Source organism: Orcinus orca, chromosome 2 (genome assembly GCF_937001465.1).
Source record: "Orcinus orca chromosome 2, mOrcOrc1.1, whole genome shotgun sequence".
Lineage (NCBI taxonomy): Eukaryota > Metazoa > Chordata > Mammalia > Artiodactyla > Delphinidae > Orcinus > Orcinus orca.
In genome coordinates, this window is record NC_064560.1 from 103040294 (window position 1) to 103060294 (window position 20001).

General features: G+C 40.2%; 1 protein-coding gene across 4 annotated transcripts in view; it reads left to right on the forward strand.

Annotated features, from left to right (window-relative positions):
- RAB27A (RAB27A, member RAS oncogene family) overlaps nt 1-13967 on the forward strand; it is a 74147-nt gene extending 60180 nt beyond the window's left edge. For all 4 annotated transcript variants that reach the window (XM_004274648.3, XM_049706028.1, XM_033436959.2 and 1 more), the window contains exons 5-6: nt 2327-2450; nt 11628-13967. In XM_004274648.3, coding sequence (XP_004274696.1) covers nt 2327-2450; nt 11628-11826 — 323 coding nt within the window. In that variant the 3' untranslated portion in view covers nt 11827-13967. The remainder of the gene's footprint in view (nt 1-2326; nt 2451-11627) is intronic.
- Nucleotides 13968-20001: the final 6034 nt, after the last annotated feature.

Consider the following 20001-nt stretch of genomic DNA (forward strand, 5'->3'; position numbering starts at 1 on the left):
TAATCAATTTACTTAAAAATTTTTTTTTATTTGGCTGTGCCAGGTCTTAGTTGAGGCATGTAGGATCTTTAGTTGCAGCACGCGAACTCTTAGTTGCGGCATGTGGGATCTATTTTCCCTGACCAGGGATCGAACCCGGGCCCATTGCATTGGGAGCACAGAGTCTTTAGCCACTGGACCACCAGGGACGTCCCTAATTTACCTTTTTTTCTTTTGTGGCTGTGTTGTGTCCTCATTACTGCGCACGGGCTTTCTCTAGTTGCGGTGAGTGGGGGCTACTCTTCGTTGCAGTGCATGGGCTTCTCATTGCGGTGGCTTCTCTTGTTGCGGAGCACAGGCTCTAGGCACACAGGCTTCAGTAGTTGCAGCACGTGGGCCCCAGTACACGGGCTTCAGTAGTTACAGTGCCTGGGCTCAGTAGTTGTGGCACGTGGGCTCAGTAGTTGTGGCTCATGGGCTCTAGAGTGCAGGCGCAGTAGTTGTGGCACACAGGCTTAGTTGCTCCACAGCATGTGGGATCTTACTGGACCAGGGATCGAACCCACGGTAAGTAATTCACAGATTTTGTAGAAAAGTTGGGAAAAAAGAAAAATTATCAGTTATCGTACTTCCCAGACTCCTCAAAGTAAATACTATTAAACATTACTACTGGTACTACACAGCAGCTCTAAATTCTTTATTATATTAACTTAATGATTGTCAAGTGCAAGCATGCATCTAGATCCCCCCAGAGGGCTTGTTAAAACACAGATTCCAGGCCTGAAACCCAGCCTTCCTGATTCAGTAGATCTGGGGTGGTACCTGAGAATTTGCATTTCTAACAAGTTCCCAGGTGATGGTTAGGCTGCTGGTCCATGGACCTTACCTGAAGAGTTGCTGAATTAACTCATTTAATCCTCACCTAAACCCTATGAAGTAAGTACCGTCATTATCACCATTTACAGATGGGGAAACTGAGGCACAGAGTGGCCACATAACTTCCTCAAGGCCACACAGCTAGTAAATGGCAGAGCCAGGATTCAACCTTAGACACCCTGAGTCCTGAGTTCATGCTCATAACCATGATACTGAATAGACATGGTGTTAACAGAGCACAGAGTCTCTCTGGAGACCAGAAAGGTTTCACAGTAGAGGTAACTGAGAGGCAAGTCTTAAAGGAAGGGTTGGGATTCCCTGAAGGAAGGTTGTATTTGGGTATTCAAGGGTGTGGGGACAGCATGTGTAACAGCCTGGAGGAAAGAAAGGTCTCGGCTGTTGTTGGAAATGGTACACAGTTTGGTCTTGCCTGTATGGGTCTTGTTTCCCCTAACTGTCCCTTGAGGGCAAAGGTCAGTGCCCTGAATTCTACACCAAGTATCAGGCCTCCCTTATTGCTCAGTAAATACTTGCCGATTTGACTTTCTCCTGATAAGATATAGCGAACATGACTTTATAATGAGGAACTAAAATGTCAACACTTTTCTGGTTAACCATGATAAAGAATAAATTAAGCCACACATTTCTGACGATATCTTATTGTGCAAGTTTAGGTTGCTTTCATTTCATTGTGGAGTGTGATGAGGAAGAAATAAGACTTTATTTTCCTTCTTTGGGAGATTAAGCTCTTTAGCTTAGTTGGATTTCCCTTGATTTAACTGCTATTAAAAATTATTGCCTATTTACAGATTTTCAGGTGAAAAGAAATAGCAGCTATGGAGTAAGAATTGTAGTCTCCTGCTTCTTGGTTCTGGTGACAGAATCATTTACTACTTATTCTGGGTTTTCTATCTTCATTTGATCCTATATTTTGTTTGTTTTAGATAAATTGATTCTGCCTTAGGATAATAGGAAAATGTGAAAAACATTTCAGATGGAAATAGGTTAGTTTATAGAAAGACAATTTGTTTTAAAATGTCATTGCTATGGAGAGAAAATATATGAAAAACAGAGCTTTAAGATTAGCCATAAGCACTAGTAAATCCTCCAAGTGTTTTTTTTTTTCAAGTGGCCTTCATAAGAAAGACAGCTATGTTGTATGTGTATGCGTGTGTGTGTGTGTGTGTGTGTGTGTGTGTGTGTGTGTGTACATAACTTTTGGAGAGAGAACAAATTCTCCCATTCCTCTCCGATATAAATAAGCTGGGGTATGTGCATAAGGGTAGGATTAGTTTTACATCTCTGCCCCATCCATTTAGTTTTATAGCTTAGGGTCTTGGTGCTTTGAAAGAATTATATCAGTTCCTTATATCTGTATATCCATTTACAGTTTCAAAACACTTTTGCATGTATTCTCCACTGATCATAGACTTACATTACTTACCTATAATAAATTTTCTTATATTAATAGGTCAGCTACAAATGCATGCATATTGTGAAAACCCAGATATAGTGTTATGTGGAAATAAGAGTGATCTGGAAGACCAAAGAGTAGTAAAAGAGGAAGAAGCCAGAGGACTTGCAGAGAAGTATGGGTGAGTATTTTTGTGGAGGAATCTACAGGGCAAGTTTCCAATGCAAACATTTGCATATGAATGGATAACAAAAAGGGCAAAAGCAAAAAATTGAAACACTCAGATGTAGCCCTTGGGGGGAGGTGTCAAATACCTACTTTGCTTATTAATATTATATGATATGGGAACCATAGCAACAGCAGTGGGCGAGGGCCCTCATTCAGTGCTTCAGTACCGTTTTTCTCAGTCTCTTGGTGTTTGAAGAAAGACAGCTTTGAGGTCAAATGCCCTAACTATGTAAGGCCTCCTTTCCAAGATGCAGGTAAGAGACACCCAGGATAAGGAAATTCTCTATATTCAGCGAGGAAATTTCAAAGCCAGTTCCTATGCTGCTGTAGAGAGCTCCCGCAGACAAGAAGGCCTTATTGGCTTTGGAATACCTGTGCTGGGAGAGGACTGTGAAGATCCCCTTTGGTTTAAGCTGTGTTTTTGTGCTGGAGAATCAACTAAATACTGTCTTCCTCCTTTAGCTCAGGGAATAGGTTCGTAGTAGCAGCAGCATTAACTGGACATGAGAGAAGGGGTCAGCTGCTGCTAATTAAGGTGTCTGGGGCACGTCTACAAAACAATTTGTGCTTTACTTTCTTTCTGCCTCTAATATAATACGAATGCAAATGTGTATGTATTAATTACCCTTAATATAAGTGGGAGGCAGCAAGTAGGGTAGAGAAGGGGGGGGGAGAGAGAGAGAGAGAGAGAGAGATGGTGTGGGGTGTCAGTAGGCTGTGTGTAGGGGCGTTACCACGCTGGCGGCCTCTGTTAGGCAGGCCCGAGGAGGCCCTTTCCCTTTTCTTTGTGTGACCCCTGCTTTGTTCTTCCTTGGGCTGATTGAGTTCGGAAAGCACTCAACAATGGGGTTCAAACCGGGGGTGGGGGGGAGTGGAAGGCCCGGTGGGAAGGAGCCAGAGTTTGGAGAGCTTTGAACACCAGGTAAGAAGAGTGGACTTGATGTCCCGGGACACAGGAAGTTGCCGAAAGCCTTCAAACGTGGAGGGCTGTTATGAGTACTTTCCCAGGTCAGTCTGGGGATGACGAGTGGGGTGAAGTGGAGAGCTGTCGGGCAGCCTTTGTAAAGTGTTGCTTTGTGTCTGACTCTGGAGCCCACAGGGCAGGCAGTCAGAGGGGAAGATGGATTTGAAGTGGCGGAGAGCCAGAACCAGCTGGGACCCGTAATGATGGACTGACACTTGTATCAGTTCTTATGGCTTCTGACCTGGATGGTGTGGGTGTCCTACAGAAGCCAAGACCCTTTGCCACAGAGCTAAACACACACACACACCTGGCCCAGGAGTTGGAGAAGCTGAAGGAGGATCTAGGGGAAGGTGGAAAGGGGGCAGGTCTGGTCACTGGTCTGTGCCAACGAGATGAGCTAGTGGAGAAGCGTCGATGTATGAGCAGAATGGCTGCTCCTTCACTTCCGCCCTCTGCATCCCCCCCGCTGCATCTCTCTGTGGTCCACCCTGACTGGGAAGGGAATTCTGGGAAGTGTTGTTCAATCTAGCCAAGCTGACAGATTGCAAAGCCACCACAGGTAGGGAGTGGGGGCCGGGCACTGGTATCTTTTAAAAGCTCTCCATGTGATTTTTGTGAGCAGAGGTTGAGAACCTCTGACGGAGGTGATTCTGAAATGGAGGCTGACAGAGCCCTGCAGGCGATTCTGATCCCCTGATATGTCCCCTCCTCTCATGAGAGGCACTTTGTGTAAAGTCGTGGAAGGAAAGAGGGAGGGATCAAATATCATGGAGGATTCTGAAGTGTTGAAGCTGGGCGCTGTGTTGCAAGGGGGTGAGGAGGAAGTAAGTGATGAAGCAACGGAAACTGTGGACCATGCTTTTGAGAAGTGTGTTTGCAAAGACCAAAAAAAAAAAAAAAAAATAGGGCAGCTAGGGGAGTTAGCTGGATCAAAGAAGCACATTGTCAAGCTTTGTGGGGGAGTCTGGATTGATTTCTTACCCCTCTGGCCTTCTTCAGCCCTTTGCTTGTTTCCTCTGGGCAGGTTCTTAGGATCCCATCTCCTGCCTGGTATGAAAGAGCCTGGCATTGCTTTCTGACTATATGGGGGCTCTGGGGATAACAGGGATTGTCTTCCCTCTGTGCCCAGGTTGGAAGATCTGGGGAGTATTTCATAAGAGGGACTCAATGTAAAGTTTCTGAGCTGAGTTAAAATAAGGAGAGGAGAGATTAGCAGATAGGATAATCGAAATTATTGAAGAATGGACAGGGGTGGAAACGGACATCCCTCAGGATTTAGGAAGCATAAAATAGAGTTCTGTAGGCTGTTTGGCAGAGGAAGGTGTAAAGGGGAAATTTGGTTCACATGCGCTTCACAAATTTGAACATATAAGTTTAATGATTATTTTCACAGAAATCTTTTTTTCATTTTTAATAATCGTAATATTTTCATTGGTTGCACATGCACTAGAGGACTATGTTGGTTAGTCCATCTATGTGCTAACACTCAGAAAACAGTAGTTTACGGCATATCTTCATATCTTTTGTATGTTGTCTGATAAATTTGCATTTTTTGTTACTATCGTATTGCCTTCTCTCCTCAGTTCATAAAAATGGGTCATTGGTTCACAGGTGGTTCTCTGAAATATACATGCATTTGGAGAGTGAAAGACTATGTCTCAGAAAAACTTTGCAAACCTAATAAAAACATGTTACAGTGCAAATATGGAACATAAATCTGTGTCTGCTGGGACAAGTAAATCTGAGAATGAGGGCTTCATGCAGCAGCCCAAAATAGAAAGGGTGAATTGGATGCATGATGATGAATATTCAAAAAATTAGTTTTAGTAGACTAAGAATCCCTTCACCCCTAGTTACTTTTTTTTTTTTTTTTTTTTTTTTTTTTTGCTATAAAACGTGGTTAAATTGTAATGTGAAGCTCTTAGGTCACTTCCTAACACAACAAAGCGATGTGCCCCGTAAAGCAGTCGAGTTTTTTAGAACAACTACAAAATAATGCTTTCTAGTATGTAATATTGAATAATATTGTCAATGAAATCGGAGAAGAGAGCAAAACAGAGGGTTATTCAAATTTGTAGTTCTGCCAGTCAAAACTATTATAGTTCACACTGTTGCTGAAATGCTTTTAAAAATAGCTACAAAGTCAGTGACAAATATATTAAAAGAGAAAGCAGAATGCAACATTGACAACATTCATCTTTTAGATGATACCGTTGAATCTCAGACTTTAGTGTGCTCCAGCTTCACCTGAACGCTGTCCCACTGAGTTTCTCATTTAGTACGTCTGGGATGAAGCCCCACATTTTACATTTCTAGCTGATTCCTAGGTGCTGCTGCTGTTAGTGATTGAGGATAACACTTTGAGACCCACCTGTGTAGATGTCAAGTTACTATGAGCTGTGCATGCTGGCAGATATTTTCCTTGACAGCAGAGGTGGACAAAATCATTATGCACAGAATATGAAGCAGGTGTGTACTTGTGCCATGCTTGGAGAAGGGAAATGTGCTCAAGGACTTAACATCGGAAAATCCATGCTAAATCCAGGAGGATTTTTTCTCTTGCACAGTTAATGACATCAGCTTTGATACAGACTGGGCAGGGACACTGGGATTGGTACCAAAGGAGCACCAGCCACAACTGGGTGGGAAAGGACTTTATTGTGAGTGAAAATGGTTGCATCTAAGCATCCTTCTACCCTCTTTATTCACAGAAGATAGTTGGTGGTCAATATAAGCCTTTTGTTTTTGATTCAGGGTCGAGGGAAATAGAGAACATTATGAATATGATGAAAGTATGATAATTGAAAGTATGTATTTCACATGTGCTGTGCAAAGAGTCAGCAAATTTTTAAAAAATGAGATATAATTGATATATAACATTGTATTAGTTTTAGGTATACAACTTAATGATTTGATTTATGTATATATTGTGATATGATCACCACAGTAAGTTTAGTTAACATCCATCACCACATGTAGTTACAATTTTATTTTCCTTTTTTTTTTTTTCTGGCCACACCTGGTAGCGTGTGGGACCTTAGTTCCCAGACCAGGGGTGGAACCCGTGCCCCCTGCAGTGGAAGTGCAGAGTCTTAACCACAGGACCACCAGGAAAGTCCCATGTAGTTACAGTTTTTTTTTCTTGTGATGAGAGCTTTTAAGATCTATTCTTAGGGGCAGCAAATATAAGACAACTTTGTTCCCCCACTGGAGACTGCTGGCTAGTGATGAGAAGGGTGCTCAAGAGTTTCTTGAATGAAAGATGTGTTAAAAACATTGATTTACAACATTAGTAATATGAGTACAGACCATTTCTGGGATTTCAAGTGGCTTAGCTCAGCATACTGCTGTCAGTGTCTTATCTAGTCTGAACTAGATGAAATGTATGAATAGCTTGATCTCTAATAGTTTTTTATTCTTTGAAAATTTGTGGACATCTGACCCTTATTCAAGAAATAAATTAATGCCCTATCATTGGGCACATTTTAAAACCACACACATAAGCTGCAACTAAACAGATAAGGCTGATTTCCAGAGCCCCAAAGACTCAGTAGAGGACCTGAATTTCATTTGGGCACAGTCTCCCAGGCTGAAACAGTTTATACCCTCACTGTTTCCTGTAAATGCTTGTTCGTTTACCAGCCAACAGGCCATGAAGAGCAGTGAGACTTGCTTCTTACCTTAGTGAAAAATATCTTCATAATTTCTGGATCCACACGTGAGCCAAATATCTAGAACCATTGGACAGAATCACCAAATACACTTGCTTTCATTCCTGGGATCTAAGATCTTCTAGTGTTGTAGAAATAAGTCATGGAAAAGAAAACATCTAAAAATGTGGGTCCTAACCTATGACATGAGCTGGATATAGGTGTCTCGGTGAAAAGCTGCAAATGATAAGGCCCACCCTAATTTTCGTTTTGCGCATTATTTTTTAATTTAGAAATTTGTGATTTATCAATTTATTAAAAGCACATCAAAATTTGTATTCTGCATGTGTTCCAAAAGGTCATTAAGTGCTCGTTTACAGATTGATATCAATTAGCTGCACATGATTTTTTTCAAATGTTTGGTGGTACTGCTCCCTAGTCATGCTGCTCTAGCACCACCATGTGGCGAGAAGGAACAACACACCTGTCTCCATGCTTAAAAGGGGGACAATTGATCCTCTTGAATTTAAGCTAAGATTACTAAATTTTTGCCTAGAAAGTTTTAGGAAAAGCAGAATATTATTTTTAGAGGAGAAGAGAACCCCATTAGATGAACACTGATTGAGCACTTGCGGATGCTAGGCTTGTGTTAAGCCCTTTACGTATATTATCTTATTGCATCCTTATCAAGACCCCATGAAGCACTGTTAACACCTCTTTACAGACGCGGAGAACTGTTCAGTTAAAGTAGCCCGAATGCCTTCTAAAAGTGAGCATCAGGAAGATATGGACATAAAAATATGACTGACTCCATCCACTAGACTTCCTATGCCCTTAGGACAAGCTGAGCAAGTCCAATTTTCAAATGTGAGCACAAGGCACATTTCTGTGTCTGGGGCATCATTTTATGCTGGAACAGAAGTCTTAATTCAGGGTCTTTGATGTGCATCTCATCTAGTTTGCTTTTTGTCTGGCAGCTCAAAGAACTGAGAGTAGAGAGGAGTGATCTCTAGCACTCATTTATTCCTATAGAAACAAAAACCGTGTTGCCCCAATTGCTCAGAAGACTCTGAATAATTAGTCAAAAGATTTTAAGGCTGTTAACCTGACTCCTGGTCACATCACGTGAAGATTCACAAATGGCCAGTAAATATATTTTTAGTTTGTTACTAGAATTTGAATTATAACTCTAAACTATATCTCATTAATACTGTACCTATTTTAATATGAGTGACTTAAAAATGTACACCTTCACTCATATACCCTGAAATTATACCAATTAAATATTTGCTGAAGTTAGTAAATAGAGAATAGCTCATAGTTCTGCTAGAGGCACCAGTCATTTATACTTCAGTATTGATCAGTAAAGTAAGATCCATTTTCTCTCAGCATTTAGTGATGATCACTTGGGGGCAGTAAGGAACCTCTTATGGTTTGACAGGGACTGGAGGGAGACAAATGCTTTGAAGCATGAAACATTTTGGCTAGGACAGATCTGAGTGAACCATCTCTGACGTAGGGAAGCATGGTTCAGTTTACCAGAATTTAGGGCAGGATTGTATATCAGCTACATTGTGGATTAAATCAGTGCTTATGGGCTAGTCTGGAAATTTAATGTTTATAATCTTGCTGAGGTCTCTTGGAGCTATGATTTTCCATGATTCAGTGACATTGTTTCTATGTGTCCTAAGATTTAAACAACAAAATTAAAAACAAACTTTTGTAACCTAACCCATTACTGCGTTGGAAATAAGGAATGTTTGTCAATGACACATTTGTCAAAAATTACGCATTTCTAAGTGCTTGAAATGTTAACTCATTTAATCCTTAATAGGAAGATACTGATATTATCTAGTTTTATGGATAAGGCAACTGAGGCACAGATGTTAATAGCTTGCCAGGGCTACACAGTCGGTAAGGAGTCGTACTAGGATTTGAATCCCGGCAGGCAGGCTCCAGAGGTTATGGCTCTTAACTATTCTCCAAACTGTCTGTAACTTCCATGCATAGGTTTTATTATTTTTGTTTTTGTTTTGTTTTTTTGTGTTTTTTTTGCGGTACGCGGGCCTCTCACTGTTGTGGCCCCTCCCGTTGCGGAGCACAGGCTCTGGATGCGCAGGCTCAGCGGCCTTGGCTCACGGGCCCAGCCGCTCTGCGGCATGTGGGACATTCCCGGACCGGGGCACGAACCCGTGTCCCCTGCATCGGCAGGCGGACTCTCAACCACTGCGCCACCAGGGAAGCCCGGTTTTATTATTTTTTAAAAAGTATTTTCAACTGTTCTTTCTCATTTATGCCTTAAAAATTATTGTGAGGTAATTACCAGGAGCTGAGATGGAAGAAACTATGGAAAATAGAAATAGCTTAATGGAGATCCTGTTGGGGAATTCATTGAGGCTGAGGACTCTATAGCTGGAAGGATATTCTTAATTGACTTTGAGGAAATTTTAAAAGTAAGATGTACACTATTATGACTAGTATTTACAAGAAAGTTTACTGCTCAACTACTTTTTTATTTTTGTATTTCCAATTTCAGCCCATTATTCTCTGAGGGAGAGATGAGTTTTTCAGTTGCTTTTCCATTAAACAATAGCTTTCTGAATGGTGATAGAATGATCAAGCCTTCTCCTTAAGTATAAGAAATGTTCTGCAGATATTAAATGATTCTTCATGTGTATAATTGAGAAAGAGCACGATGGAGAAAACCTAAGTATTTAAATTTTGAGAATTCTTAATCTAAAATGCAGCTCATGTAAAAATGGCAGCATTACAAAGTGTCCCCAGGACTTAGCTCAATCACATAGGTACTTGATAAATAAGTATTTATTCAGTCCCCACAAAGAATGTCTTCTTCAAACTTGGTAAAGAAATACTGCATGTAACCAGGGGGATGGGAAAGATGTATTACCTTCATTTTGTGGCTAAGGCACCAGATGAAGAGGTAGGGAAAAAAAACTGACAGTAACCAAAGAGATACCCAGGCAAGAGGTTTAAAAACTACTGAGATGATGTAATTTGCCCAGTGGACCCTTCTCTGATTAAGATATTTTAGAGCCAGCATATGAAGGGCTATGAACATGGTCATGGTAGAATCAGTGGAGCAACCATGTCCTTCAGAACTCACAGATAGGTAGATAAATCCTCAAATGAAGTGATGGTTCCTCAACCGGCTTTTAAGAGCTATACTCAAACAGGAGAGGATTGTAGAGTCCAGTTGCAAGGCCTGCTACCTCCCATAGGAAGCGAGCAGATAATAAGGCAACATCTTGAGGAAATCATAATGGACAAATAGCCTTCCATCCCTACACATGTGCCCCTAATGTGCTTCTTGGTGACACAGGAAGCAGAACAGTTGTGAAAAGATCTGTAAAAGTAGTAAGAAGGTTAAAACAAATCTGGAAACGCTCTCCTGTGGAAGCTGCTCCTAGCCAGGAAATGAAAGAATAACCAAAGTTGTAATCAGAGTCATTGATGTAGTGTTAACATGCTATGAGAAGACAGGAAAACAAAGACATTCTTCAGGAAAAGTATTGTAATAGAGTTGGATGTTAAAGTCTCTATAAATGTAAGGAGTATTTTACTGAATTCAATTGCAGGGCTCCCAGAGGTGCTAAAACAACTTTCTTTTGTAGATTTTACATCTAAGAGCATTTTTGGTCAGATTCCTTACTAAGTGGTGGGAATGAAATCAACAGTTTGAAGAAAATACAATTTTATCACTATTTTCATGACTTTATTAAGAAGGAGGAAGAACTTGGCAGGTGATTGATTAATCCCCTTGCAAAGACTGACTCTAAGTATGAAAGGTGACCACCATGACAAGACTGACGTCTTAAGAATATGTGAAAAGTAGCCTTACAGTTTTGAAATGATGCTTTGTGAGTTACTAAAAAATTACACCTAACCTCGGGTCCTGGGATAACAAAACAAACATGCTTAAGATCGATAATACCTGAGGAACTCTGAAGTGCTGTGGAATTCAGAATGTCTTCAAGTGTGTGGTCCAGGAATACAGCCTGGAGCTGACAAGTGGCAAAGCCTTTGACAAATACAGCCAGGGACCTCTGAAGTCTCTCTTATATCAGCTTTTTTTTTCCCCCCCTGTATGTATCAAGTGAAACAGAGTTTTCTGTTTTGGAAATCCTCATGCAAGTATGCATATTTGGAACCAGTGGAGCCTATAGTTTAAGTTGGTTACACTAGAATCAAACCGCTGTGGATTAAAATCCTGGCTTCGCTACTTTCTAGCATAATGAAATTGGGCACGTTGCTTTATCTTTCTGAGCTGCAGTTTAATCATCTGTTTAATGGGAGTAAACACTTCCAGAAGTTTTACGTCTGTTAGGAATTCAGTGTCAATTATTTTTTCACTTTTTAATGTGGCCTGTGTGGCAAAATGCTTTTGTTGTCTTGTATATTTGTATTCTTCCAATTTTTTAAGTTGAATTATCAAGAGCAAAAAGGTCACTGTCCTTTCCCTCCACATGTTGTTACCCGAGTTGTCACTGTCTTCCAGAATCCCCTACTTTGAAACTAGCGCTGCCAATGGGACAAACATAAACCAAGCGATTGAGATGCTCCTGGACCTGATAATGAAGCGAATGGAACGGTGTGTGGACAAGTCCTGGATTCCCGAAGGCGTGGTGCGATCCAACGGTCACACCTCTGCAGATCAGTTGAATGAAGAAAAGGAAAAGGGGTCATGTGGCTGTTGAAGAGTCCAGCGAGCTGCACAGTAGTTCAGGTGGCCCATGTCTGTGACCTTCTCTACGGTGATACACGCACGGCACAGGGAGAAATTAACGGGCATTGTGTACAAACTGCTTCTCACCATCCCAGTTAGACCTATCAGTAGAGCATCCAGTTTTAAAATTACTTTGCTGCAGCTTTGTAAATATTTCTTTAAGATTCAGCCTGAGAGTTAGGAGAAATATTTCACATAGCCCAAAGTGCCTTATAAAACCTTAGCCCATGGCAGTAGATCATTTAAGTAGTCAGGATTTTGTAGCCACAGAACAGTGCATTTATTATGTAGAATGACTGAAGATACTGTCACCTGCCTTACCATAGATAGGCCTGGAGTCTCACATTCAAGATCTTAGACGTAATATCAGTGTTTAATCCAAATTTGAAGATCCTTACTTGCACCCAAGGGACCTTCTAAAATGCCATCTAAACCATTTGAATGTTAAATAAGAATATACACAAATGATGCTTCAATGTCTTTGAGTATTAATTTATGTAACCATTCTGTTTAAAATGAAATAGGGCAAATTATTGCCCATATCTACAGACCTTGGATAAACTGGATCAAGAAATTGTATGCTCATTGTGACTGTTGCTGGTGGGAAAGGGCTTGGGGGTGAGGCCTGGGGGGGCTTAATGTTGTATAAGCAGCTGAAGGGGGACTTCTGGCTCCCTGCTAGATTCCCGTTGCTCTGAAGGGTTGATTGAAGGGCCAGGGAGCTAGATTTTTATGGCTTTCATTCACTGTGATCTGTGCATTTATACGTGGCCTATGTGCTGACCCCATCTGAACATAGCTGGTGCTTATGCCGAAGTTAGTTGTGATAAGTAAACATTTAGCTTCTTTTTCTTCATATTTATAATGTTGGTCTGGCATCCTCAGGCTGCAGTTTCAATTAGCTTGTGAACGACTCATCTTGTTTTCACCCTCAGTCTCTATATTGTTGATCTTTGCAACTTGTTTTGTTTTTACATTGGTGGAATTGAAGGAATTATCTTACAATTACATAAAATATCTGTTTACTATTTGGTGGAAGATGGATGTTTGTGTTTAAGCAGTTACATTTGTACTCTAGCTCAGCATAAGAAAAGTGGAGGGTTCTGTAGCCTGTAGTTTTCCTTGAGATCACGGGCATTTACTGTACTTGTTGGGTCTTTCCAAGGTCATGTACTCTTCCACATTGCCAAAGTGTCTTTTTAGCAAATTAAAGGCGGTTTCAAAATATGCTTCATGGCAGTTGCTTACAAAAATCAAAGGGGAAAATTCTTATTTATTAAAGTAGTTTAAGTAAAGTAGATTAAAATTTCCCAAGAGCTTAATGGCTATTTAGGAAGAAACACCCACCACTCATTATAATTTAAATAAAGAATAAAAATGAATGTATTTTGTGGTGGCAAATGTTTGGCATAACAGTAATTAGAAAAATACACCTATGATAGAAAGTAATTACCTTTATGATGATTTTCAAACGGCTTTTTGTTGAGCATCTGTCCTAGTTTTTTTTTTTGCCATTGCCCTCCCACCATCCCCTTAAGAAACTTAGCTGTGTTTACTAAGATCTTGTATATTTCTATCCGTGAAATGAGGACCTTTTTAAATACTAAGGATTCATTGAGTCCTATGCATTTGAATTGTGTATCCTGGTGAGAAAAAGATCCAGACATTTCAAGGGCAGGGTCATCCTCACAGGCAGTGCCTTCTAAAGTTGCCATAAGGCTTACGTGGAGTAAATGATAATTTTATAGCTACACATCAGGGAACATTTTATATGATTCATTTGTATAGTTAAAAGGAAGACAATATCAGTATGTTCCAACCTATTTAGGAACCAACTGAGAAGTTAGCTACAGATTCCATCGGCCTTAAACATAATACACAATTAAACATATACATGATATTGGCACATGCAAGAGCCATCTTTAATTATTGATGTAAATAACCTGTATTCTCTTTGGAAAGCATTTGTTTAAATTTATATTGAAGTACCAATATAAATTTTTGTGTGCGTCCATGTATTTTCCTATTGACAGGCTTCTGTAAAAGTGAAGTGTATCTTCAGTGAACTGTGTGCCAATTAAGCTTATAATAAAAAAGTGGTTTAATCTGTCAGGTTTGGATGTGAACATAACTTCATTTCCCATCACGATAAAGTTTCAACCAGAAGTCATAATGCTACAGGAAACCACATTCAGAGACACAAATTCCATGAGGTGCGTGATGAGGGACCAGCCAAGACAACATATTCTGGAGCAGATAATTCAAATATGTTATCCTCGAACATTTATGGAGCATCTGCAGTGCAGGAAATGTTGTACTAGCTGTCCTCAGGTGAACAAAGCAAGGATGGTAAGGGCGTGAACTAAGACTGGGACTGAGAGATGGGTGCAAGAGGCATTGGGAGTGGTGTGGTACTTGACTGGATGAGGAGGGAATATGTGGGGAAATGGACACTCTTACCTTATTTCCTACCACCACTGTTCACCCCACTTACTCCTCCACAGGCATACGGGCCTCCCTGGAGCGGCCAAGTATGTTCCTGCCTCAGGAATATTTGCTGTTCCCTCTACCTGGAACGCTAGTCTTCCATATATCTGCATGGCTCCCTCTCCCATCCGTTAAGACAGTTCAAATGTCACGTTGTCCAAAAGGACTTTACTGATCACCTTATAAAATAGCAGTCGGGCTTCCCTGGTGGCGCAGTGGTTGAGAGTCCGCCTGCCGATGCAGGGGACAAGGGTTCGTGCCCCGGTCCGGGAAGATCCCACGTGCCGCGGAGCGGCTAGGCCCTTGAGCCATGGCCGCTGAGCCTGCGCGTCCGGAGCCTATGCTCCGCAACGGGAGAGGCCGCAACAGCGAGAGGCCCGCGTACCGCAATAAAATAAAATAAAATATCAGTCACTCCCCCTCATGGCCCCAACCAGATTGTCACCTGCTGCCTTGTTATCCTGCTCTGTTTTTGTACATGTCACTTATTACCACTCAATATATTTGTATGTTTGTCTCCATCCACTAAGATATAAGCTCCATGAGGACAGGGACTTGGGAAGTTTTCTTCAAAATTGTGTTGCCACTACCTGGAAAAGGCCTGGTATACAGTAGGTACTCAAATGGTTATTGGTGGACTGAATAAAGGACTTAAGATGCAGCAGGGTCAAGTGAAAGAGTTTTCAAAACAGGAGTCACTATTAATGTTCAAAGACAGGAATAGAATTTGAAAGTAACCACTTCAAAAATGTTTAGAAATGCTCTCATATAATAAATCCATATTGGTTTATTATGAGAAATTAGGAAATCTGAGAAGTATATTCTGGTGTTTTGAAGTTGATGTCAAGATAGCTAATAATCTATTGAAGAAATGTTCAATGAGGACTTTTTGGCCGCTCCACGTTGCATGCAGGATCTCAGTTTCCTGACCAGGGATCGGAACGCGTGCTCCCACAGTGGAAACACAGAGTCCTAACCACTGTACCGCCAGGGAATTCCCAATAAGGAGTTGTTTTTTGTTTTTTGTTTTTTTTTAAATGTTCTTACTCAACCCTCTGATCCGAGCCTTCTCTTTATTTATTATTATTATTATTTTTTGCGGTACATGGGCCTCTCACTGTTGTGGCCTCTCCCGTTGCGGAGCACAGGCTCCGGACGCGCAGGCTCAGCGGCCATGGCTCACGGGCCCAGCCGCTCCGCGGCACGTGGGATCCTCCCGGACCGGGGCACGAACCCGCGCCCCCCGCATCGGCAGGCGGACTCTCAACCACTGCGCCACCAGGGAAGCCCCAGTTTTTTTTTTTTTTTTTTTTTAATTGAACTGTTGTTGATTTACAATATGTGTTAGCAAAGTAATTCTTTGCTAACATTATGCATACATTATATATGTATATGTATAATATACATATGTATATTCTTTTTCAGATTCTCTTCCATTAGAGGTTATTACAAGATATTGAATATAGTTCCCCGTGCTATATAGTCGGTCGTCGTTGTTTATTTTATATATAGTAGTGTGTATCTGTTAATCACATACTCCTAATTTATTCCTCCTCCCTCCTTTCCCCTTTGGTAACCATAAGTTTGTTTTCTATGTCTGTGAGTCTGTTTCTGTTTTACAAATAAGTTCACTTGTGTTATTGTTTAGATTCCATATTTAAGTCATATAGTATTTGTCTGCCTGGCTTACTTCCCTTAGTATGATAATCTCTAGGTCCATCCATGTTGCCGCAAATGGCATTATTTCTTTCTTTTTTATGGCTGAGTAATATTCTATCGTATATACATTACCACATCTTCTTTATCCATTTATCTGTCAGTGGAGACTTAGGTTGCTTCCATGTCTTGGCTACTGTAAATAGTGCTGCAATGAACAGTGGAGTGCAAGTATCTTTTCGAATTAGAGTTTTTGTCTTTTCTGGATATATGCCCAGGAGTGGGATTGCTGGGTCATATGGTAGCTCTATTTTTAGTTTTTAAGGAACCTCCATACTGTTCTCCATAGTGGCTGCACTAATTTACATTCCCACCAACAGTGTAGGAGGGTTCTTTTTTTCTCCACACCCTCTCCAGCATTTGTTATTTGTAGACTTTTTGATGATGGCCATTCTGACTGGTGTGAGGTGATAACTCATTGTAGTTCTGATTTTCACTTCTCTAATAATTAGTGATGTTGAGCATCTTTTATGTGCCTGTTGGCTATCTATATGTCTTCTTTAGATAAATGTCTCTTCTGATCTTCTGCCCATTTTTTTTTTTTTTTTTTTTTTTGCGATATGCAGGCCTCTCACTGTTGTGGCCTCTCCCGTTGCAGAGCACAGGCTCCAGACGCGCAGGCTCAGCGGCCATGGCTCACGGGCCTAGCCGCCCCGTGGCATGTGGGATCTTCCCGGACCGGGGCACGAACCCGTGTCCCCTGCATCGGCAGGCGGACTCTTAAACACTGCGCCACCAGGGAAGCCCCTGCCCATTTTTGAATTGGGTTGTTTGGGTTTTTTGATATTGAGTTGTAGGAGCTGTCTGTATATTTTAGAAATTAATCCCTTGTTGGTCACATCATTTACAAATATTTTCTCCCATTCTGTAGATTGTCTTTTCATTTTGTTTATGGTTCCCTTTGCTGTGCAAAAGCCTGTAAGTTTGATTAGGTCCCATTTGTTTATTTTTGCACACTAAAGAATGTTTTGCTTGGCTTTTTATAAGCTGGAAAACTCTATATGGTATTTCCAGGTCTTCTATTTTTGGCAATATGGGTGAGTATAGAACTGGAAAACTCTCCCAATATAAAACACTTGATAATGCTGGATAAATTATAATGAACATTTTTTTTAATGAACTCTTGATCTCTTAAGAAAGTAAGGGAAATACCCTGAGACCATCCCTCTTTTTCCACAAAACAGACAACAGCAGCAACATCAGCAACAACAATGGCAGCAACAGAGGGAACTTACAACAAACTGATACTGAGTGTAGTTTGCTTTTGGTTTGGTTTTTTCCAGCATCAGTAATCTAGGTGCTTGGTTTTAATGGCTACATGCCATCATGGGAGAAAGCTTTGGATCTGTTGGAGGTAGGATACTGGGGTGGAGGGCCCCTACCTCCAAACACACACAAAGCCAGGGCCTGGTCTATGTCTTAATCTTCCCTGAGCATTTATAACCATAAGTATGCTTTTACACAGGTTTGAGGTTCAAGTTTACATTAGCCCCCTTTTCTGGGAATGTCTAAGCCAAAAAATGAACATAAACTAACATAAAGTGATTTGTGGTTGGTAATACCTCTGGATTTCTTGGGAGAAGCAAAGTAAAATCTCTTCAGAGAAAACATTTTCACCCAGAACTTACAGGATTTTTACAGAAAACACCCTGCTAAGAGTGAGCTCACTATTTAAAATGAAAACCCATTCCTTCCTCACCCCCTTCAGCCCCAAACATGAGCAAGGGCCAGTGAACCAAAATCCAGCAGATAATATAGTTATCAGATGGAGACCATAAAGTAAAGATGTTTAAAATGCTTACAAACATAAAAGGAATGGAAACATCTGGGAAAAGAAGACTTTATTAAAGATACAAGACTGGTTTGAATTTTAGAAAAAGACTTCCATATATGGAAAAATGTAGCTATTGATGTTCAAAATGGAATGGTCAGAAGTTAAATGGCAAGTTTGACAGATGAAGAGAAAATTGGTGAACTAGAAGATAGACTGGAGGAAATTATACAGAATTCAGCAGACAGGGATAAGGTATGAGGGAGGTTAAGAGAGATAGAGGAAAGATTAAGGCTCCAACTTATGTCTAATAGGAATTCTAGAAGGAGAAATGGGAGGACATAGAGAAAGAGGAAATATATGAAAAGAAAATAGCTGAGAAATTTTCAGTAATGGTGACAGACATACACCTTCAGATTCAGGAATCATTAAGTCTCAAGCAAGCTAAACAAAAAGAAATAGTATTTCCAAGATTTCAGTTCAGTCTGTTGGACGTGAAATACATGTTTGTTGTTGTTGTTAACCCCTTCCTCTGTATTCCATTATAATAATTGGAAAGAAAAACATTTTCTAAGACTGGCTACTCACCTATTCAACCTAGAGCAAAGCACTGAGTATGCTCATAGGCTGAAGGGAACAGAGTCTCAAATGAAGCCTTAAGGTGTGGGATTAAGAACACAGATAAGGGATAGGGCCCCTGACACTGAAGGTAAGAAGTGAAGCTGGGTTATCATGTTGGTGAGAAAGGCAGGAAATTTCTTGTTGAAGTAAAGGGATAAAACTGAGAGAGTTGGGAAGGAACTGTGTAAAGAGCTTGGGAAGACTGATGAGGCTCTTCTATAATTATTGAGGGGGATGAGAGAGGGAGAAGATCAAACAAAAGTAAAATAATTTTCAGTATCTTGGTTGCCAATGAAGTGTTGGGAAAATGTTTATTACTGAAATTTCTGATGTGTGCCTTTGTTATTAACATTGTTCTGGAATTGCATGTCAAGTGATTAGCAAAGAAAAATAAATGCAAGTATCAGATAAAAAGGAAACACATGTATTCACAGATTATAACTAGACAAACTGATTCTAAAGTTAAAGAAAAAACTTTAAGGAATAGCTAGAGAAACAAGGAATAAGAAGGCCAAGGAAGGAAGAGGAGGACTGCTAGTAAACCCAGTTATTTAAAAAATTACAATAATTTAAACATTTTGGAACTGTCACATAAATAGATAAATCAGTTGAACAAAGTAGATAAACCCATGGAGAAGTGATATTTTGAATTAGTGGAGGAAGCAATGCCCTTATTCAACCTGTGGTACTGGGGGGAAAAATGCACTGGAATCCTATGTTATTATTTATACTTAAGCAAATTCCAGATTAGCTGAAAATTCAAATGTGGAAAATGATACTATAAAAATAATAGAGAAAAATATTTGAAAAACAATTTTGAAGAGGGAAATGCAGTTTCAAGCAAAACACCAAATCCAAAACCACAGAAGAAAAGATTAATTTGGATACATACAAATAAGACATTTCTGCACAGAGAAATGCTATAAGCAAAATTTAAAATATTGATAAATTGGGAAACAATTTCTGAAAGTTAGAGCAAAGCTCTAAATTTCTTAATGTGTAAAATGCTGTTAAAAATCAACAACACAGTAGAAAACTGTGTGAAGGACATAAACAGGCAATTCACAGAAAAAAATAGATGTCAAACATTTGTAAAGATTCCTAACTCCACTCATAATCAAATAAATGCCAGTTAAAATAATAATAAAAAAATTTTTAATCTCAGACTGGCAAAGATCACCTTCGACAAAGACGTCGTGAAGTAGGCATCTTATTTGTTCTTGTTGAGTGTTAATTGGTAAAACCTTTTGGAAGGCATTTAGTATTATCTACCAAATTTTAAGTGTTATAGGCCCAGCAACTCTATACCAATAAACTCTTCTGAAAAAAAAAAAATTAGTAAGGATGCTTATTATCTCCCAAAGATAGGAGACAAGATACGAAACAAATTTCCAAACACAGGCGACCAATTAAGATGATACCCTCCTACAACTGCGCTTATGTAACTATGGAAGACAATGTGAAGTATTCACTGATAATAAAATGTGTATTGGATGCCTAATTACGTGCCAGGAACTGTTCTAGGTACTGGGAGTATAGCTGTAAACAAAA